At 39.6% G+C, this 23377-nt stretch overlaps 1 protein-coding gene across 3 annotated transcripts in view; it reads left to right on the forward strand.

Annotated features, from left to right (window-relative positions):
* VPS13A (vacuolar protein sorting 13 homolog A) overlaps window positions 1–23377 on the forward strand; it is a 220370-nt gene that overhangs the window by 97132 nt on the left and 99861 nt on the right. For all 3 annotated transcript variants that reach the window (XM_008142061.3, XM_008142063.3, XM_008142064.3), the window contains exons 28-34: window positions 163–222; window positions 433–586; window positions 1294–1407; window positions 1486–1589; window positions 16751–16918; window positions 18474–18778; window positions 21098–21245. In XM_008142061.3, coding sequence (XP_008140283.2) covers window positions 163–222; window positions 433–586; window positions 1294–1407; window positions 1486–1589; window positions 16751–16918; window positions 18474–18778; window positions 21098–21245 — 1053 coding nt within the window. The remainder of the gene's footprint in view (window positions 1–162; window positions 223–432; window positions 587–1293; window positions 1408–1485; window positions 1590–16750; window positions 16919–18473; window positions 18779–21097; window positions 21246–23377) is intronic.

The following is a 23377-nucleotide window of genomic DNA, read 5'->3' on the forward strand; positions in this document are numbered from 1 at the left end:
GCCAAATTTCTTTTGCTCTGTGGAAGCAGTTGTTCATTTAGATAATTATATTTATAAATAGCTGGAAGTTTTCTATATATGTCTATTAGGACCATTATATAACTGTATTTACATATGTTTTTTAAAGATTTCTAACAGATTTCTTTTATTCTCTTTGGGTAGGCTGAAAAGAATGTACCCAACTTGAAAAGTGCCTATAACAATGTTGAACAACTGATTAAGGTATAAGTGAATAATAATTTTTAAATTAGGTACAGTATTTCTAAGTGAATAATATATTATGAAAATTATTTTATAGCTAGAACTCTAAGATCCTTGAGGATAAAAATGGAATATTATAAATTGGATCCTTTGTACCACAAAGCCTAGTGCCTTATAACAGGGCAGTCAAATAAATATTCACAGAGTACTAAAACCAACTTTGTTCTTTAGGTGAATTTTTCCTCTTTGGATATTCATTTGCATACGGAAGCACTCCTGAATACAATAAACTATTTTAATAATTTCCTTCCACAATTGGAGGAAAAGTCAGCCTCAGTGCATGTTGCAGAGACAGAAGACAAGGGAGAGGTCATTAAAAAAATAGGTATGTTTCTTTAAAATTCTTTTTTTTTTTAACCAAGTAGATTAATAAATTTGGCTTTGGCTCTGTTAACTTACAATATTGTCTTCAGAATCTTATTGCCTAACTTAAAATCTAGAAAGATTCATTATATACCAGGCTAATTTTAGAAAATAATAGTAAAGGAAAATGATTACTGCTGAAGAAAATGTGGCTTTTATTTATTCTATCATTCTTTTAAGTTGAAGATTATACTATGAAAGTATTTGGTTTATATTAAAATTTATGCATTTAATATCATTACTTTAAATGAACAAAACAGAGTTAACAATTTTTGAGTAATATCAGTGTATATTTTTAAATTAGAATACTTTTTAAGTGGGAAAAGTTGCAAGTTCAATAACAACAGGTATCACCTAGTAATTATTAACTCTCAAAAGATTTATCATTTTGCAGCCAGCAATATCTTAGTTTCAAATGTTAGCCTCATCTAGCATCCTTTTTTGTGTGTCTATTTGTATGCTTTTGTTTGGCTTTTTGTTTTCATTAGATTTGATTGTTTTTTAGAATTCCTAATTTATAAGGGAATTTCTTGCTTGTTTTCAATTGAACTGCAAATCAGGTTTTTCTCTAGTATTACTTTTATTTGTTGTGATATTTTATTTACTTAAAAAGTGTAGTGAGGTAGCTACAAGTTTTTCCTTATGTTTTACAATATGACTTTATTGCAGCTTCAAGACGATACAGGCATGAAGATATTACCTTGCAGATCTTAGCAGAATTATCATGTTTACGGATCTTTATTCAAGATCAGAAACATAACATTGCTGAAATTAAGATTGAAGGTAATAACATTTCAGAAAAATAAATCCAAAACTGTTACATGAAAGAAAAGGCATTTAACCATTCTTTTATTTTTGTAGGGCTTGATTCTGAGATAATTATGAGGCCTTCAGTAACTGAAGTAAATGCAAAGCTAAGGAATATAATTGTATTGGATTCTGATATAACAGCTGTATATAAAAAGGTATGAATTTATTTCTATTAACTAATAGTACATTTTTGAATTTAATTTTCTTTAGTCATGGGTATAAATTAATTGTCAGATTTTAGCTATGTGGCTTATTATGTCTTTGGTTTTGGATTTAGGCATAATTGGGTTCTTATCTCTACTCCTAATCCTGAATTCTGTTTCTTTATATGTAAAACTAGAGGCCTGGTGCATGAAATTCGTGCACTTGGCGGGGGAGAGGGGGTCCCTCAGCCCAGCCTGTGCCCTCTCACAGTCTGGGAGCTCCGCGATCTATCGCCCCAAAGAGGTAGGCCCTACCCACCCAGTCGGGGCTCTGGGATGGATTGCCCCAGCAGAGGGAGGCCCCACCCACCCACCGCCAATTAGCCTGGGCCTCCCTCTTTGGGGCGATCATGGAGCCCCCCCCCCCCCCCCCCCCCCCCGATTGATTGATTGCCTCGCCGGCTGGTGGCCTGGGCCTCCCTCTGCAGGGCAATCATGGGGTGATAGCCGGGCCCCCGATCAATCGCATCGCACCTGTCTTGGCTGGCCTGGCACCAGTGGGTGTCATAGCGTGGTCGTTCAGTGGTCGTCTGGATGGTTCAGTCATTTGGTCAATTTGCATGTTATGTTTTTATTATTATAGACTAGAGGCCCATTGCAGGAAGATTCCTGCAAGAACAGGGCTTCTGGCGGGCTTCCCTCCTGCCACCGCCACCTCTCCCACCCCCCCGCCCCGTGCTTTCCCTGCCGCCTCTGCCCCCCACCCCACGATTTTCCTCCCGCCTCCCCCCCCACCCTCTGTGTTTTCCCACCCGCAGCCGTTGCCCCCCCCCCCCCCCGCGCTTTCCCTCCCACTGCCACCGCTGCACCACACTTTCCCTCCTGCCGCGGCCCGGTGCTTTCCCTTCCCTCCCGCCGTCTCTGCCCTCCACCTCACACTTTCCCTCCTGCAGCCGCCGCCCCCCCCCCCGCGCTTTCCCTCCCGCCACCGCTGCCCCATGCTTTCCCTTCTGCCCTACACTTTTCTGCTGCCCGCCGCAGTCTCCTGCCGCTGCTGCCGCACGTGCCGCCCACCCCGCCCACGCTTTCCCTCCCACAGCTGCCTTGCTTTCCACTTTCCCTCCCTCTTCCTTCTATGCTGTCTTCAGTCTTCACTCCTCCCTCCCTCAGTGTATGCAAATTAACCACCATCTTTGTTGGGTTAATTTGTATACTCGCTCTGATTGGGTGTGGGCGTAGTTAAGGTACGGTTAATTAGCATTTTTCTCTTTTATTAGTGTAGATGAGGATTAAATATCTTATAAAAATAAGATAAATATAAGTAATCACTCCTAGAACATAGTTGCAGGGGAATGGGGGCGGGGTTGTGGAGGGATGGGTAACTAGTAAATGCCCTTTTCACTTTTTTTTTTTCTCTCTCTTCAAATACTGTGAACTTTGTAATGCATTTCAGATTTCACAGGCAGAGTGTCTGAAGTCATATCGCATGAATGAGCTTTTTAAAAAAGTTTATTTTCATCAGTGCTTACTGGTGTAACTGTTATAGTGTTAAGAGTCCATTGAACTGGATGGCTAGTAGTTGAATGATGGGTATTTTGTTATTGACTGTAAGACTGTAAGGTTCTTGAATTAGATACTGCTGCGTAGTTAGACATATAATTTTTGAACAGTGGAGCATTCAGGTAAGATGGTATATTTAAGGTAGTGAAGAGTGTCAAATAGTAGGATAAGAAAAGGCTGAGGTACTTGGTCAGGAAGTCAGAGTTTGGAGTGTGACAGAAAGAAAAGAAATAGATGAATAGGTTTCGCCAATAATACTGATGAGATACTGTTATGACCTGATTTTTATATAAACAAAAATCCTAACTATGGCTTGTTAGCATGAGATAACAAGAGTTTCAAAACAGCAAAGATACATGACTCATAAGAATGAGGTGTGGTTAGCTTCTATTGCTTTTGTTTTAAAAACCAGGGGCCCGGTACATGAAATCTGTGCACTGGGGGGAGGGGGAGGGGGGGAGGGCTCCCTCAACCCAGCCTGCCCCCTCTCACAGACTGGGATCCCTCAGGGGATTTCCTACTGATGGCTTAGGCCCGCTCCCCATGGGAGCCGCAGTCTGGCCTCCCTCTATGGGAGGTGACCGGGCTGATCAGGGGAAGGCGCCAGCCCCATCACCCTGCTGCTGCAGCCACTGACAGCCACCACAGCCGCCAAGGTGTTTTCATCAACACGGACTCCAGTCCTTTCACCATGAAAAAATAACAATTTTAGGCATTTTCAAGATGTATCTTTCATAGGATAGGACATTTCTTTTTTTTTTTTTCCTCACCTGAGGATATGTTTCCATTGATTTTTAGAGAGTGTGGAAGAGACAGAAACATCAGTGTGAGAGGGACACTTTGATTGGCTGCCTCCTGCACGAGCCCTGACCTGGGTCCTGGCCAGGGAAGAGCCTGTAACCTAGGTACATGCCCTTGATCAGAATCGAACCCGGACCCTGCGGTCGGCAGGCTGAGGCTCTATCCACTGAGTCAGACTAGCTAGGGCAGGATATGACATTTCTTAGCCCCTCCAGCAGTGGACTTTCATTTTTCCTCCTGGAGTGTGGTGGAAAAACCCTAGATTACCTTCTTGGATTCTTATTACCCAAGTTACCAAGAACACTGCAAGTGGTGGCGTACAGGGAGCTTAGCCAATGAGCGGTCGGAAGAGATGTTTACGCTCGAACTGGTTTGGCTCAGTGGATAGAGTGTTGGCCTGCAGACTGAAGGGTCCAAGGTTTGATTCCTGTTAAGGACATGTACCTTGGTTGGGGGCACATCCCCAGTGGGGAGTGTGCAGGAGGCAGCTGATCGATGTTTCTCTCTCATCGATGTTTCTGACATCTATCCCTCTCCCCTCTTTGTAAAAAATCAATAATATATATATATTTTTTTAAAAAGGTGTTTCCTCTGCAGCCCATGTGCAGAGGATCCCCTGTGTTGTGTCCATTGGGCTAGGGGCGTGTCCCCGGCTGCCGGGGGCATGCCCCCAAGCCCAGCAGCCGCGCGTTCGCTGTGTCCGCTGGACTGGGGGCATGGACCCGGGCTGCTTGCACTTGACACCCCGGCTGCTTGTCCCAGGACCCAGCCCACTTGGTGACCCCAGCCGCTTGTCCTGGGACCCAGTCCGCTTGGCGCCTCCGGCCGCTTGTCCCAGGACCCAGCCCGCTTGGCACCCCAGCCGCTTTGTCCCGGGACCCGGGCTGCTTAGTGTTGGCACCTGTAGGCCCCTCCTGGCCAGGGGCATTCTGGGACCCTGGCTGCTCAGGGCCTATACATGGGCCTACAGGCTTGGAATGGTCTGGGTCTTGAGGATGTTCCTGGGACCCAGTGCCTGTGTATGGAAATTAACCTGCCATCTTTGTCGGGTTAATTTGTATACTCCTGATTGGCTGTTGGGCATCGTAGAGGTACGGTCAATTTGCATCTTTCTCTTTTATTAGTGTAGATTATAGTGGTTAGAGCATTGAAGAAGACATCCATTTTATTTGCCCTATCTGGAAAGTAAAGCTCAAATAAATGCATTTACTAAAAGTCATAAAAGAAGTTAATAATGGAACCAATATCACTCATGCCCTTTTCTTTCTTCCCCTGTAATTTTATTTTTAATGCATCTATAAGGTTAAAAATCCAACTTACAAAAAAGGCTGCTAATGAAATTTCTCACTTCTATCTTTTTGCCCCACTTCTGTTTTCCTCTCCTTTGATTCCAGTGTAAATGAGTTTTAAACTATCTACCTGGTTCTGTAGGTCACTACATGTCAGAGAACCAGAAGGACAAGCTTTTTGCATTAGATCACAGCTTCCTAGGTACTGTGCCATGGCACACTATGATGTCATGAATGGGTTTAGGTATAATGATATATTGAGCCCCTCAGCTTTCTGGGCAGCAAGGTAAAGGACACCTGAGGTCACTCAGACTATATGACTCCGTCCTAGAGAAGCATTCTCCCTTTACCTTAGTACCATTATACAGATACCATTGTTATTGATCTGTGCCATAGCTGAAAAGGATTCTAACAGATCTGACATTCTTTTTTTTAAAAATTCTTTATTGTTTAAAGTACTACATATAGTATTACAAATATCTCCTTTTTCCCCCATTGACCTCTTCCCGGCAACCCTCCCACCCCCCCTGCACATGCCCTCACCCCCTAGTGTCTGTGTCCATTGGTTATGCTTACATGCATGCATACAAGTCATTTGGTTGATCTCTTACCCGCCCCCTTCCCTCCCCTGCCTTCCCTCTGAAGTTTTATGGTCTGTTCAATGCTTTGGACTCTGATATAATTTTGTTCATCAGTTTATGTTGTTCATTATATTCCACAAATGAGTGAGACCATGTGATATTTATCTTTCTCTGACTGGCCTATTTCTCTTAGCATAATGCTCTCCAGTTCCATCCATGCTGTAGCAAATGGTAAGAGTTCTTTCTTGCCGAAACCGGTTTGGCTCAGTGGATAGAGCGTCGGCCTGCGGACTCAAGGGTCCCAGGTTCGATTCCGGTCAAGGGCATGTACCTTGGTTGCGGGCACATCCCCAGTAGGGAGTGTGCAAGAGGCAGCTGATCGATGTTTCTCTCTCATTGATGTTTCTAACTCTCTATCCCTCTCTCTTCCTCTCTGTAAAAAATCAATAAAATATATTTAAAAAAAAAAAAAAAAAAAAAAAAAAGAGTTCTTTCTTTTTTATAGCAGCATAGTATTCCATTGTGTAGATATACCACAGTTTTTTAACCCACTCATCTGCTGATGGACCCTTAGGCTGTTTCTAAACTGTGCTGTTATGAACATAGCGGTGCATTTGTCCTTTCTGATTGGTGTTTTGATTTCTTGGGATATATTCCTAGAAGTGAGATTACTGGGTCAAATGGGAGTTCCATTTTTAACCTTTTGCACTCGGATGTCGAGTGTGACTCGACATGGTTAGCATCGGTAGCAGGAATCGAGAAAAAAGCAAGCAAGTGCAAAGGGTTAACTTTTTGAGGAAACTCCACACTGTTTTTCACCGTAGCTGCACCAGTTGCATTCCCACCAGCAGTCTCCTAGGGTTCCTTTATCTCAGCATCCTCGCCAGCACTTGTCCTTTGTCGATTTGTTGATTGATGATAGCCATTCTGACAGGTGTGAGATGGTATCTCATTGTTGTTTTGATTTTCATCTCTCGGATGATTAGTGACTTTGTGCATGTTTTCATATGTCTCTTGGCCTTCTGTATGTCTTCTTTTGAAAAATATCTATTTAGGTCCGTTGCCCCATTTTTTTTATTTTTTATTTTTATTGTTTAAAGTTTTACATATGTCTCCTTTCCCCCCAATTGACCCCTCCGTCCCCAGCCATTCCTATCCTGGGCAAGCCCCCACTGCCCCAGTGTCTGTGTCCATTGGTTATGCTAATATGCATGCATACAAATCCTTTGGTTGCTCTCTAAACCACCCCCCCTCCCCTACCATTTGTCTCTGGATCTATTCTTGTTCATCAATTTATGTTGATCATTCCACATGTGAGTGAGATCATGTAATATTTATCTTTCTCCGACTGGCTTATTTCACTTAGCATAATGCTCTCCAGTTCCATCCATGCTGTTGCAAATGGTAAAAGTTCCTTTTTTTATAGTAGTATAGTATTCCATTGTGTAGATGTACCACAGTTTTTTAATCCAATCATCTGCTGATGGGCACTTAGGCTGTTTCCAAATCTTAGCAATTGTAAACTGTGCTATGAACATAGGGTGCATATATCCTTTCTGATTGGTGTTTCTGTTTTCTTGGGATATATTCCTAGAAGTGGGATCACTGGGTCAAATGGGAGTTCCATTTTTAACTTTTTAAGGACACTCCATACTGTTCTCCACAGTGGCTGCACAAGTCTGCATTCCCACCAGCAGTGCAGGAGGGTTCCTTTTTCTCCACATCCTCGCCAGCACTTGTCATTTGTTGATTTATTGATGATAGCCATTCTGACAGGTGTGAGATGGTACCTCATTCTCATTTTGATTTGCATCTCTCAGATGATTAGTGACATTGAGTATGTTTTCATATGTCTCTGGGCCTTCTGTATGTCCTCTTTCAAAAAGTGTCTATTTAGATCAGGCGTCCTCAAACTACGGCCCGCAGGCCACATGCGGGTGTTTTTGCCGTTTTGTTTTTTTACTTCAAAATAAGATATGTGCAGTGTGCATAGGAATTTGTTCATAGTTTTTTTTAAACTATAGTCTGGCCCTCCAACGGTCTGAGGGACAGTGAACTGGCCCCCTGTTTAAAAAGTTTGAGGACCCCTGATTTAGATCCTTTGCCCATTTTTTGATTGGATTGTTTAACTTCCTTTTGTTAAGTTGTATGAGTTCTCTGTAAATTTTGGAGATTAAACCCTTATCAGAAATATCATTGGCAAATATGTTCTCCCATGCAGTGGGCTTTTTTGTTGTTTTGTTGATGGTTTCTTTTGCTGTGCAGAAGCTTTTTATTTTGATGTAGTCCCATTTGTTTATTTTCTTCTTAGTTTCCATTGCTTTAGGGGCTGTACCGGTAAAGATATTGCTATCACATATGTCTGGTATTTTCCTGCCTATGGATTCTTCTAAGATATTTATGGTTTCCCGTCTTATGTTTAAGTCCTTTATCCATTTTGAGTTTATTTTTGCATATGGTGTAAGTTGGTTGTCTGGTTTCATTTTGTGCATGTATCTGTCCAATGTTTCTAACACCGTTTATTGAAGAGACTGTCTTGATTCCATTGTATACTCTTGCCTACTTTGTCAAATATTAATTGAGTGTAATGGCTTGGGTCGATTTCTGTGTTCTCTGTTCTGTTCCATTGTTCTGTATGTCTGTTCTTATGCCAGTACCAGGCAGTTTTGAGAACGGTAGCTTTGTAATATAACTTGATATCTGGTATTGTGATCCCTCCAACTTTATTCTTCTTTCTCAAGATTGCTCTGGCTATTCGGGATATTTTTTTATTCCATATGAATTTTTAGAGAGTTTGTCTGTCTGTGAAATATGCCGTTGGTATTTTAATAGGGATTGCATTAAATCTATAGATTGCTTTGGGTAGTTTGGACATTTTAATGATGTTGATTCTACCAGTCCATGAACACAGTATATTCTTTCATTTGTTTATGTCTTCCTCTATCTCTTTTTTTAATGTCCTGTAGTTTTCTGAGTACAGGCCTTTTACCTCCTTAGTTAAGTGTATTCCTAGGTATATTAATTTTTTTGTTGCAATGGTAAATGGGATTGTTTTTTTAGTTTCTTTTTCTGTGAGTTCATTATGGGTGTATAAAAAAGCTATAGATTTCTGAGTGTTAATTTTGTATCCTGCTACATTGCTGAATTCATTTATTAAGTCTAGTAGTTTTTTTTTTTTTATGGAGTCTTTAGGCTTTTCTATGTACAATATCATGTCATCTGCGAATAATGACAGTTTTACTTCTTTTTTTCCAATTTGGATGCCTTTTATTTCTTCTTCTTGTCTGGTCACTATGGCTAGCATTTCTAATACTATGTCGAACAGGAGTGGTGAAAGTGGACATACCTGTCTTGTACCTGTTTTAGGGGAAATGGTTTTAGTTTTTGCCTGTTGAGTTTTATGATGTTGGCTGTAGGTTTGTCATGTAAGGCTTTTATTATGTTGAGGTATGATCCCTGTATTCCCACTTTGCTGAGATTTTTTTATCAAGAAAATGTGTTGGATTTTGTCACGCTTTTTCCGTATATCAATTGATATGATTATGTGATTTTTGTCTCAATTTATTTATGTGATGTATCATGTTTATTGATTTGCGGATATTGTACCATCCTTGCATCCCCAGAATAAATCCCACTTGGTCATGGTGTATGATCTTTCTAATGTAAAGAAGGATCCAATTTGTTAGGATTTTAGCATCTATGTTCATCAGGGATATTGGCCTGTCATTCTCTTTCTTTGTAGTGCCTTTATCTGGTTTTGGGATTAGGGTAATGCTGACATCATAGAAAGACCTTGAAGTATTCCTTCCTCTTGAATTTTTTGGAATAATCTGAGGAGGATAGATGTTAGTTCTTTGAATGTTTGGTAAAACTCCCCTGTGAATCCATCTGGCCCGGGGCTTTTGTTTGCTGAAAGTTTTTTGATTACTGCTTCAATTTCCTCCATAGTCAGTCAGCCTGTTCAAATTTTTAAAATTTTTCCTGATTTAGTTTTAGAAGGTCTTATTTTTCTAGGAATATATCCATTTCATCTAGGTTGATCAGTTTGTTGGAATAGAGTTGTTCATAGTATTTTTTTTTTTTTTTTTTACAATTCTTTGTATTTCTGTGCAGGCTGTTGTTATTTTGCCTCTTTCATTTCTGATTTGGTTTATTTGGGTTCTCTCTCTTTGCTTCTTGGTGACACTGGCTAGAGGTTCATCAATCTTGTTTATCCTTTCAAAGAACCAACTTTTGGTTTCATTGATTTTTTTTGTATTTTTTTTAATCTCTGTCATTTATTTCTGCTCTGATCTTTATTATTATTTTTTTTAAAAATATATTTTATTGATTTTTATAGAGAAGAAGGGAGAGGGATAGAGAGTTAGAACCATCGGAGTTAGAACCATCGATGAGAGAGAAACATTGATCAGCTGCCTCCTGCGTGCCCCCTAATGGGTACTGAGCCTTCAACTAAGGTACATGCCCTTGACCAGAATCAAATCCGGAACCCTTCTTCAGTTCGAGGGCCAAACTGATTAGGGCGTGATCTTTATTATCTCCTTCCTTCTGCTCACTCTGGGCTTTTCTTGTTGCTCTCTTTCTAATTCTTTAAGTTGTAGAGATAGATAATTTATTACTAGTTTTTCTTGTTTTTTGAGATAGGCTTGTAGAGCTATAAACTTCCCTCTCAGGACTATTTTCACTGTGTCCCATAGATTTTGGATTGTTGTGTTTTCATTGTCATTTGTTTCCAGGATGGTTTTTATTTCTTCTTTGATCTCTTTGGTAACCCAATCATTGTTTAATAGCATGCTATTTAGCCTCCAGGTGTTTGAATTTTTTGATTGCTTTTATTTTAGTTTATTTCTAATATTATGCCATTGTGATCTGAGAAGATGCTTCATATGATTTCAATCTTTTTGAATTTTAAGAGACTTTGCCTGTGTCTCAATATATGGTCTATATTTGAAATGTCCTGTATGCATTTGAGAATGTATGTTCTGCAGCTTTGTGGTGAAGTATTCTAAAGGTGTCAATTAAGTCCATCTGACCTAGTGAGCCATTTAGGATTGCTGTTTCTTTGCTGATTTTTTTTGTCTAGAGGATTTATCCAGTGATGTCAGTGGGGTATTAAAGTCCCCTACTGTGATTATATTGTTGTCTATCTCTCCCTTGATATCTTCCAGAATTTTTTTTTATGTATTTGGGTGCTCCTGCATTGGGTGTATATATGTTTACCAGAGTTATATCCTCTTATTGTACTAATCCTTTTAGTGTTATGAAGTGTCCTTCCTTATCTCTTGTTATGGCCTTCACTTTGAGGTCTATTTTGTCAGATATAGGTATTGCTACCCCAGCTTTTTTTTCATTTCCATTTGCCTTAAAACTATTTTTCTATCCCTGATCGACATTCATATGAGGTAAGATATCATTGTAAATTATTTTCTTACCTTTTCTTTATATAAAAGTTTTTTTTAAAAGTGAACATTTAAAAAATCATCCAGTTATTAATGCTTGTTAATTCTGGGTGGTAGATACACAAGTATATCTAACTATTCTAGAGTTTTCTGACTTTAGTGATACTGGCTTCATAAAATGAGTTTGGAAGGGTTTTCTTCTCTGTTTTCTGAAAAATTTGTGTAGAGTTGTTATTATGTCTTAAATGTTTGGTGGAATTTACCAGTGAAGTTATTTGGCCTTCAGGTTTTCTTTGTGAAAAGACTTTAAATTATTATTCATTTCATTATTTGATGTAGGTATAACTAACTTTTCTTCTGAACCAGTTTTGCTAATGTGTGGTTATTTTGGAATTTGATGCATATATATGGTTTTGTTTCTAGTATTATTTACATTTTTATTAAAAATTAAGATAGTACAAAATATTATACAAATCTTATGTCCTTGCCGTTTTTTCCATTGCTCTTCTTTATAGTTTTTAACCGCATATAATTGTATCCTTAAACAATATTTTTGCCCAGATTTGTGGTCCTTTGGAAACATATTTTTTTTTTCTGATTTTTAAATATAGCATATACACAGAAGCATGTAATGTAAAGTACAACTGTAAAACAAAGGCCTTTATACCCAACTCAAGCAAAGTAATAGAACATCAGAAGTCAGCAACATGTCCTAACCTGACTGCATTCTATTGTTTCCTCACAGAGTTAACTATGTCCTCATTTTTGCATTTCTATAAATTTTACCAATTATGTATGAATCCTTAAATAACACATTGTTTCATCCTGCACACACCCCCACTTTTATTTTATTTAAAAAAAATATTTTATTGATTTTTTACGGAGAGGAAGGGAGAGGGATAGAGAGTTAGAAACATCGATGAGAGAGAAACATCGATCAGCTGCCTCCTGCACACCCCCTACTAGGGATGAGCCCGCAACTAAGGTACATGCCCTTGACCGGAATCGAACCTGGGACCTTTCAGTCCTCAGGCCGTCGCTCTATCCACTGAGCCAAACTGGTTTCAGCCACACCCCCCTTTTTAAAAGGGCATCATGTATTTGTTTGAGCCTTCCTTTTTTCATCCAACTGTTATATATTTCAGACGTATCCATGTTGATGTGTATAGATATAGTTTATTCATTTGTATTACTGCGTAGTCTTCCATTGTATGAATATACCACTGATTATTTATTCATTATTCTATTGATGGATGTTTACACTTTTTCTACTCTTTTGCTTTTGTGAACATTACTGCTATACCTAGTCTTATACATGTGTGTTAGTATGTTCTTATACATATCTCATGCAAGCATTTCCAGAGAATATTTTTAGTGGCACATGTACTCTCAGGAGCAGTGGAAGAGACATTTGGTGTTTTGCTTCAATCTCAGTGCTTGGAATTGTTAGTCATTAAATTTTTTGAAGATCTGGGATATATAAAATGGTGTTTCAATTTGCATTTTAACTAATTAAATTACAGGTCTTTTCATATATTTGTGGGCTATTTGTGCTTGCTTTTCAATAAAATGCATGTGAGTTTAACTAAGGTGTTTGCAAACATTTTCTGTAAATAGATTACAAATATGATAGGCTTTGTGGGTCATGCAGTTCTTGTTGAAACTATGTGAGTCATTGAAGTGTGGATGCATCTATCTATAGTCTATACATATAAAACCCTAATATGCAAATAGACCAAACAGTGGAACAACTGAACAACTGGTTGCTATGATGTGCGCTGACCAACAGGGGGTGTGCACGGAACATGGTGGGCATCGTATGCAGCAGGATGGTAGAGCAGGTGAGCGGGGGCACCAGACCAAGGCTGGTCACAGTCATTGGGGCGAGCCTCTGGTGGTTACTGAAAATTCTTTGCTCCTGCGTGCCTTGGTCCTGCCTGGGACTTCTACCTGCTGCCAGCGCCAGCCCCGCTTGTACCTACTGCCAGTGCTGGAGCCGCTGTTCACACCCACTGACAACACCCAGCGCCAGCCCCAATCCACTCAGTGCTGTCAGCAGGTGCAAGCAGCGGCTGCCAGCCCCATTTGCCCCTTCTGGCTTCTCAACCTACCCTTGCTCCTGAGGGGCGATCGGGGCCAGCAGCCTCCTCTTGCACCCACTGCTGGCTTTGGCCCCGCTCGCATCCGCTGCCAGCACCAGAGCTGCGCTCACACCCGCAGCTGGTGCCCGGTGCCACCACTCGCACTCACTGCTGGCACCCAGCGCCAGCCCCAATTGCCCCTGAGGCTTCTCCACCTCCCCTGCTCCTGAGGGGCGATTGGGTCAGCAGCCATCACTCACACCTGCTTTTGGCATTGGCCCCACTTGCACCGCTGCTGGCACCAGCCTCAGTCGCTCTGTGCAGTCAGCAGGTATGAGCGGGGCCAGCGCCGCCAGAGCCTGGGAGCGATGGAGGCAGGAGCAGGGCTGCTGGCAAATGGGACTGGGGGCCGTGGCATGGGCTGGGCAGGGGCGCAGAGGGTGGGCCAAGACCTGTACCTGTGCCCACCTCAGCCTCTCGGCCCACAGTTCCTTTCAAGGTGCACGAATTTGTGCACTGGGCCCCTAGTATGTAAATAAGTGATTTGGCTATGTTCCAATAACATTTTAATTTATTGGATAATCGATATATGTAAAGAGGTAATATGCAAATTAGGCCGGGACGCCGTAATGGTCATGACCAGCTCAGGAGGAGGGGCCTGGCATGGGTCCAGAGCCTGAGAGAACAACAGACAGGGCCGGCCATGCCCGGCCCTGGATCCAGAGAGAACAACCCGCGGGAGGGTTGGGGCGGTCCCCCGCCCGTGGCCACGACACTGGGCTGCTGGGGCCAGAGTGGAGACACAAACCCGCAGGGGGGCCGGGTTCAATTCTGATCAAGGGCATGTACCTAGGTTGCAGGCTCCTCTCTGGCCAGGGTCCAGGTCAGGGCTCATGCAGGAGGCAACCAATCAAAGTGTGCCTCTCACATTGATGTTTCTCTCTGTCTTTCCCTCTCTCTTCCACGCTCTTGAAAAATCAATGGGAAAATATCCTCATGTGAGGATAAAAAAGAAGGAAAGAAATGTCATATCCTATGAAAGAGACAACTTGAAAATGCCTAAAGAAAGTTGTCATTTTTTCGTGGTGAAGGGACTAGAGTCCGTGTTGATGAAAACGTGATTTTTCTAAAAGTTAGATAATTTTGCCCTAAACTTTTAGGTCTTTAATTCTACTTGGAATTTCTTTTTTTATATGGTTGAGGCTATAATTTCACTATTTCCACACTGAATTTCCTAGTACCATATATTGAGATAGCTGTCTTTTTCTCACTCGTCTGTAGTACCATGTCTATTAAATATTAGATGTAGATATGTGAATAGATTGGTTTCTGAGCTCTCTATTTATTTGTTTATCATTGCATCAGGAGCAAATACATAGTATTAATTTGATGCTAGATACTGTTCTAAGTGCTTTATAAATGTTATTTAATCTCCCTGTAAATTATTCTTCATTTCCGCTCATGTATCCTTCATTTCTGACTGGTTCTTTTTTATGGTTTTCATGCTTCTTTTTAATGCTGTTGAAGTTCTACTAAGTTCATTTTGCATCCTTATAAACAGTATTTTGAATTCTGCATCCAGTAGATTGTCTCCATGTTGTTTAGTTCTTCCCTGGATTTTGTTCTGTTTTGTCATTTGATATATGTTTCCTTGTCTCCTTATTTTGATAGCCTCCCTGTGTTTGTTTCTGTGTATCAGAGAGCTGTTATGTGTTCCGGGCTTGGTAGAGTGGTCTTATGTTGTAGGTTTTCTCTAGGGCCAGTGGCACAGCCTCCCTGATACCCACACTGGGCACTGGGGTCGCCTAGGAGGTACAGGCCCAGGTCTGCTGCTGCCTATGTTCTGCCCAGGGCCTCCCAGCATGAGCTACAAAGTGGTCTGCAGATGGATGCTAATTTTAATGGGCTTGGAGTTGCCCAGGTGAAGCCAAACTGTAAACCAAGGTTGGCTGCTCCTAGCGCCAGGCTTGGGGCCCATTAGCAAAAGGTATGGGGCACCTGGAGGCCAGTTGCTGCTTGTTTGAGATTGTAGGAAAGTCTGAAGCACAAGCCAAGACAGGCCATTCATATGGGAAAGCCACTGGAAACAGCTTGGATGGGGCCCTAACTTGCGTGGGGCAGGGTCTCAGAGAACCACCCAGGTGGGCTGAACAATGTGAGCCAGGTTGATGATGACTCAGATGGCACCTGCCTGCCCAGCTCTGTATATGATGTGTGTCAGAAAAAGAACAATGGTCTCTGCCAGCACTTTTTTTCTGGCAGAAACCTGCCCCTTCAGTTCTCACCCCGTTGTCAGTCAATTCAGTTCCTCCTGCTAGTCCCAGATGTCTTTTGAGCTGCTGCCCAAGTGCTGGAACTCAGAAGGAGCAAGTCTGAGTAAGTCCTTGAAGAAGAACTGTCTGGGACTCCATAAGCTCTCCATCGAATCCAGCCACAATCCCTGCTGTTTCTACACCCAGAAGTTATGGGTTCTGGTGGGGCTGGGACCCCTCGCTCCTTGGGAGACTTCCGTAGCCGAGATATTCCTCCCAATTTTTATCCCTCCTACATGGGTGTGGGACCAACACCTTCAACCCTTCAGCCAGTCTCAATGTGGCTTCTTTAAATCCTTAGTTGTAGGACTTCCATTTAGCTATAATTCAGGTAGTTCTGAATGATGGTTGTTCAGTAGTATCATTGTAATTTTGATGTGGTTGTGGGAGGTTTCGAGTACTGTGTTTATCTATGCTGCCATCTCTGAAAGCTAGCTCCACCATTTTAACTGGTATTGCAAAATTTGTGACTTTAATATGTAGGTAATTTTTGGTTTGCAATTGAGTGACTTCAGAAAACTATTAAGGAACAGAAAATTTCATTAAGTTGTAGAGGTACAGAGTTTTTCCAAGTTTGATAGTGACGAAAAGAACATTTACACTGAGTGGTCAGATTATTATCTCTGAAGCCATAATAATCTGGCCACTCAGTGTATATCCTATATAATAAAAGGCTAATATGCAATTTGTCCCTTGACCAGGAGTTAGACTAGGAGGCAGGACGGCCAACCGCCCATGTCCCCTTCCCCTGGCCAGGCTGGCCGGTCCACCCATGCACCAATTCATTCACTGAGTGGCCAGATTATTATGCGTTCAGAGATCATAATAATCTGGCCACTCAGGTAATTCTTACTACATAAGTTAACACACTAAATGAAAATGTAAATTCTGATAATTTTTTTTCTCTCCCCATTGATAAAAATGTTGGGCCAGACCTACTAAATGGATTTCATGGCCCACAAATGGAGCTACCACCACCAATTTCAAAAACTTGCAATGTAGGTTCTAATAAAGGGTTTAGAATTGTTGCCTTATTTCTATTTGGCTTGACTACATGGGAGATTTTCTAAATATGTGTGCATTGCTTTGTTTTTGTAATGAAGACATCGTTTCAAAAATGATTTTGACATTTGAATTTTTTCTCATTAAGGCTGTTTATATCACTGGAAAAGAAGTTTTCAGCTTCAAAATCCTTTCTTATGTGAATGCAACTGCTGATTCTGCATACACAGATATGAGTGTGGTTGACATTCAAGTTAATTTAACTGTTGGTTGCATTGAAGTAGTTTTAGTCACAAAATTTTTACATTCTATATTGGTAAGTATTTTAATTGATTCATTCCTGCTAGTTGGAAATTGTTGTACATCAACCATACATGAAGAATAAATAATAATTTATTGCTTGATTTTTATCACCTAATTTTTCATAATTGTTTGGATACCATTTATTATGACTGAAATGTATAATACTTTAGTATTATTTTCACATGGAATATCCAGTTAATTGAAATATATATTTTAGATATTAACATATTAAGTGTATGTACATTATATGTCATATATATTAATTGAGTTTTTATTTTATACATCATTGGTTTACGTTTTTGCTTTACCTAAGTTTCAACTCCAATATAATTGAAGTTTGTTTTGTCTCAGGTTATTATTTTTAAAATTATATTTTCTATTATGTTATAATTCTGTGACTGGGGCTTTAAGAGCTTTAGATTTAATCTCTATATGATATACTCTAAGGTATTTGAGTTACTTTTCATAGTTTATTTTCCCTTGTGGTTTTTCCATTCTGTCACTTGATGCTTTCTCTGGTGAGTGTCTTACCCTTCTCTATGGCTTCACTATTCATCCTTTTAAAATGCTATCTCTTAGTGTTGGTGTATAAAATAGATGACTAGTTGATTCTAAGTAAATAATGTTGCTGTTTTTTGATCTTTTTAATTAAGGTTACCATGCAATTTTTCATATACCCATAAATTTTTTTTACACCAAAACATAAATATGAACAACTATTTCTTGTCTAATTTCTTTTTTTAAATTCCTAGTTATTTGCTAAATGATTTTTAAAAATATATTTTTATTGATTTCAGAGAGGAAGGGAGAGGGAGAGAGAGAGAGAAACATCAATAATGAGAGAATCATTAATTGGCTGCCTCCTGCACACCCACACTTGGGACTGAGTCTGCAACCCTGGCATGTGCCTTTACTGGGAATCGAACTGTGACCTCCTGGTTCATAGATCGATGCTGAACCACTGAGCCATGCCGGCCGGGCTCTAATTTATTTTTAGAACTCAAAAGAATTTTGTCACTGAGACTGATGTGATAGCCTTATACTAAAAAATTACTGAAAATGAAATCTTTTTCTAAGTATGAAAATTAAGTGTAACTTTAGGTATATTTTATGTCATTGAGGTATTTTTTCCCCCAGAATTCAGAAATTAGAAAATTTAGCATTCTTAAGGAAATATACTTTAATTTTTTATCTTACAAACATAAAGAAGCTCTCTGCCAGTTGAGTTTGTACAGGGAAACACAATGTAATTGGTTAGCATTTAGGAAAAATGAGACAAGAGGGAATTAGATATCAGTGAAATATTGAAATATCCACATGTTACTTTGTTCCAGGGACTAGATTTTCAATGTTCTGCTATATCTTTGTATCTTTATCTTTGTGTTTTTCAATTTTTATGCAGAAGATTAAGATTTAATATAGGCAGTCAGACTTTGAATATATACTGCTTGGTTGTACCAAGAAAATTTTTTTTCTTAATGGAGGTAAAATCATTACCTGCCATATATATTTAATAAGTCTTATTCATTAATGGTAACCTTGTGAATATAATTCTGTTACCTTTATAGGCTTTTATAGATAATTTTCAAGCAGTTAAAGAAGCCTTGGCTGAGGCAACTGTCCAGGCAGCAGGAATGGCTGCTACTGGTGTAAAAGAACTGGCACAAAGGAGTTCTAGAATGGCATTAGATGTTAACATCAAAGCCCCAGTTGTGGTCATCCCACAGTCTTCAATTTCTGAAAATGTCCTTGTTGCTGATTTTGGATTAATTACAATGACCAATACATTCCACATGATAACAGAGAGCCAGAGCAATCCCCCACCCATTATTGATTTGATTACGATAAAGCTGAGTGAAATGCGACTATACAGGTAAGCTTTCCACAAATATATTTGTACTAGAGGCCCGGTGCACGAAATTCGTGCACGGCGGGAGGGGAGATGTGTATCCCACAACCCAGCCTGCACCCTCTCCACTCTGGGACCCCTCGAGGGCAGTCGAACATCCCTCTCACAATCCAGGACTTCTGGCTCCCAACTGCTCGCTTGCCTACCTGCCTGATTGCCCCTAACCGCTTCTGCCTGACAGCCTGATCACCCCCTAACCACTCCCTGCCAGCCTGATCACCCCCTAACCACTCCCTGCCAGCCTGATCGACGCCTGACTGCTCCCCTGCCGGCCCGATTGCCCCTAACTGCCCTCCCCTGCTGGCCTGGTCGTCCCCAACTGCCCTCCCCTGCCGGCCTGGTTGCCCCCAACTGGCCTCCCCTGCTGGCCCGATCACCTCTAACTTCCCTCCCTTGCCAGCCTGGTCGCCCCTAACTGCCTTCCCTTGCCAGCCTGGTTGCCCCTAACTGACCTCCCCTGCAGGCCTGGTCACCCCCAACTGCCCTCCCCTGCCACTGCTTTAAAAATACTCAATTGCTATTCCTTCCTTATTTCACTGTGCTAAGTGTGTTTTTGTTGCAGTCAATAAATTCTTGCTTGCTTTTCTAAAAAACACACTTAGCACAGTGAAATAAGAAAGGAATAACAGCTTTATTGAGATATAATTGACATCTAAGGCAAGCAATCACATGGCTTCAAAGTGTATAATATGATAAGTTTTGACATGGATACACTTGTGAAAGTTTGTGTACATTGTTTTATTTTTTCTTTAAATATTTGGTAGAATTCACCAGTGAAGCCATCTGGTCCCAGGGTTTACTTGTGGGAGATTTTTAACTCATTTTCCATTCCTTTAATAAACTTAGGTCTATTCAAGTTATTTTTTTCTTGTGTGATCTTTTTAAGTTTTTTTCAAGAAATTTTTCCATTTTGTCCACATTGAAGAATTTTATGGTATAAAGTTGTATATAATGTTTCCTTCTTATTATTAATGTCCACAGGGATTTTGCCTCCCTCATTCTTGATATTTATAGTTTATGCCTTTTTAATAATCAATTTGGTTAGAGGTTATCAGTTTTATTGATTTTAAAGAATTAGCTTTTGGCTTTCTCTCATTTTTCTGTTTTCTCTTTCATTGATTTCTGCTTTGATATTTATTATTTCCTTAATTTTGCTTTACATGTTAGCTAATGTTGATTTGAACATTTCTTAATTATAATTTACTGCAGGCTAAAATTTTGGAGTTTTTCTCTGTAGCTCTCTTCTTTCTAGCATTTTACTGTATGAGCTCTAGCTGCCTTGGTCACAGAATTCTCAGTGCCATAGCTTGTAAATTATCTCAAAACAGTAGAAGTTGGGGCAGTAATAGGACTCACCTTGTTGTTGTTTTTTTTTCCGTTTGTTTTTTCCCCATCTCATGAATTACTGTCCAGTGCTTGATGTCATATGTCCTTTTATTTTTTTATTTTTTAAGAACATTTGGCCTTTAATTTGCATTAAAATAAGTTTCTTTAAATATTTCAGTTACAACTTCTAATAGTGAAGACAAAGTAGATGCTGTAGGCACTCAGTATTGGCTCCTATCCTTTCCCCCACTCTCTCTCCCAGGCTTTGTTTTTTCACTCAAGATTCAAATGGGCACTCTGCACTAAATAAATGGCTCCCGGTGCCAAGTGTCAGCATCCTTATTTCAGGTCACACATTGTAAACAAGTGTTCTTTATGCATGCCATGTTTATTGCATTTTGGGGCTTTTGTTGTGGATTTTGCTGTTCAAATTGCTGCCAACCATATAGTGCCAGTTACAACCATAAAAGATTAAAAGTGGATGAATTGTATGGATGTGAGTTGTCTCAATAACACTATTTAAAAAGCTAAAGGAAAATAATATGTAAGTATCAGTAATAGGGTAGAACACAACTTTCTAATTTAAGCATTGAAGGAATAAGAAAAGTGATAAGGGAAAAATACCGATTGGGTTTGACTGTACAAGAATGTAATTTTCTGAATATTAATTACCAAAGCAAAGTTATAAGAGAAAAAGAATATGGGTATTAGCAGCATCTTTATCAAAGGATAAAAATCTTTAAATATTTTAAACCAGAAAGAACAAGATAATTTGAAAAATTGGTAAAGAGCACAGCTAGATGGTTCTTTAAAGGAGCCAATAAACAGCTAATAGAAATGTTCATACACACAAAATTATTGATTTCTGCTAGTAATATATAAAATGGAAATTTTAATTTTTTGTTACTATCTGAGTACATATAAAACAATTCACAATAATTTTATCTCTCCTTTTAGGTCTCAGTATAGTAATGATGCATACCAGGAAGTACTGGATATACTACTGCCATTAAATCTTGAGGTGATTGTTGAGCGAAATTTAGCCTGGGAGTGGTTCCAGGAAGTTCCTTGTTTTAATATAAATGCTCAACTAAAGCCTATGGAGGTAATTTTTCAGATACTTGTTGATTCCTCTTTTTTTTGTTAAAAAATATTGCTTGGGGACATATTGCTTGGGTGTAGAAGTTATATCTTTATTAATCTCCTTTGTCAGAATTGAGATAGTAGCTATATTAACCTAGAATTCATTGAATATTCTCCATTCATTCATTCAACAAATATTTGCATGCCTATTGTATTAGATATTGGAGATACAGTGGCAAGAAGCTATGACATTGTCTCTGGCTTTGTGGACTTAACCAGTCTGATGCAGGGGTTGGTGGTGATGGTAGTCCAGGGGTGTGATAGATAGTAAAAAGTACACAGGTACATTATTAAAATGGTTTTAAATTGTGGCAAATTCTATGAAGGAAACAAATATTAGGATGGTATAAGTAGTCAGTTGGATACATTAATATAGAATTTAGTGGAGAGGTCTAGGCAGTATAGAATTTGAAGTTATCAGCCATGGGAATATATGAAATAACCTAGAGAAGATCATAGAGGTTGAAGATGAAAATTGCAAATGGGTCAGGACCTTAGGCATAACTTTATCTCACTATTGGTTGACATTGCTTCACAGATCCCTAATGTACCTATCCACAAATTCATATTGTTCCCTTTTGACTGGATGGAACTATTTCACATTCTTTGCTGCAGTGGTAGCAACATCTGTTGTGTCTGGAAGGTTTCTTTTCCCAGTTCCTTTTCCCAGTTTCCCTACTTCTTCCTATAAAAATGTATTTAAAAAAAGAAAACAGTTATTTTAAAGATTTAAGATTTTTAACTTAAAAGTCTATTTAGAATTTAAAACCTCTCAACTGGAAGAAAAATGTTAAATTTGTAGTATATAAGATCATATGGGCATCTTAACTTATAGATGGAAAGTACCCTCTTAAGATAAATAATTGAAGTTTCTTTGTATTGATAAGACAACAGATTGAAACTTATAAAAGAATAGAGGCCCGATGCATGAAATTCGTGCAAGGGCCTTGGCCCCAGCCCCCGCCCGGGCCTCTGCTGCCTCTACCATGGCCCCAGCCCACTGCGGCTTTGTCTGGAAGGATGTCCAGTCTAATTAGCATATTACCCTTTTATTATTATAGATAAGTAGCATGCTGAGCAAATCCTCTTCCTACTGGACACAGTCATTAGGCAGATTTATGTGGGGTGGCAGGACATGGTTTTCCTTCACTCTTCCCCAGGGCGAATCCATGCAGTATCAGGTAATATTGCAGATCATCTGCAAATGCCTGGCTGCCTTCCAAGACAGATGAAATTGGGTCTTTGCTTATCCTTACTCACATGAATAGTCAGCAGCCCATCCCTTGGTGGACATATTTGACCCTTCTTGGACATCATGCTCTGTATCAGAGAGAAGCTGGAATCAACTAGCCTAATGCATTTAGACTAAGTACTGCAGCTTGTGATTTCTGACTTGTCAGATGTTTGGGGATAACACACAGACTGCCCTGACATGTAGGAGCCATAGAGCAACAATCTGGGGGTTATCTTTTTTTCCAACTTCTGCACTGAGCTGTTTGCGAGAGTGAGAGTGATGATTAACGTCAAGAACTGGCAGGCATTCAATATACATGTACTAATTGAAAAACGTTGATTTAGAAATTATAATATTTTATTTCAGTTTATAAATTTATATGAACATACTGTTTTTGCAATGACTGCTGCATAATAATCACAAAATAAATGTCACGAATAAATATTTTTTAAAACCTAAGCAGTAGGTATGCATAAATAAAACAACATAAATAGCATAAGTAAGGTACACATGATTTAATCTTAAAATACTAGGTTAGTATAGAGGCATATCTTGTTTTATTGTGCTTTGCTTTTTCGTGCTTCATAATTTCTTGCAAATTGAATGGCAAACCGGCTTCGAGCAGTAAACCTATTGCCACCATTTCCCCAACAATGTTTGCTCACTTCACATCTGTGTCATATTTTAATAATTCTCCCAATATTTCATACTTGTCTATTATTATATTTGTTATGGTGATTTTTGGTCAGTCATCTTTGATGTTACTATTGTTATTATTTTTCGGCACCACCAACCACACCCATATAAAACTGCAAACTTAATAGATAAATGTTGTATGTGTTCTGACTTCTCTCTTCCAA

The sequence above is a fragment of the Eptesicus fuscus genome, chromosome 15, assembly GCF_027574615.1.
Source record: "Eptesicus fuscus isolate TK198812 chromosome 15, DD_ASM_mEF_20220401, whole genome shotgun sequence".
NCBI lineage: Eukaryota > Metazoa > Chordata > Mammalia > Chiroptera > Vespertilionidae > Eptesicus > Eptesicus fuscus.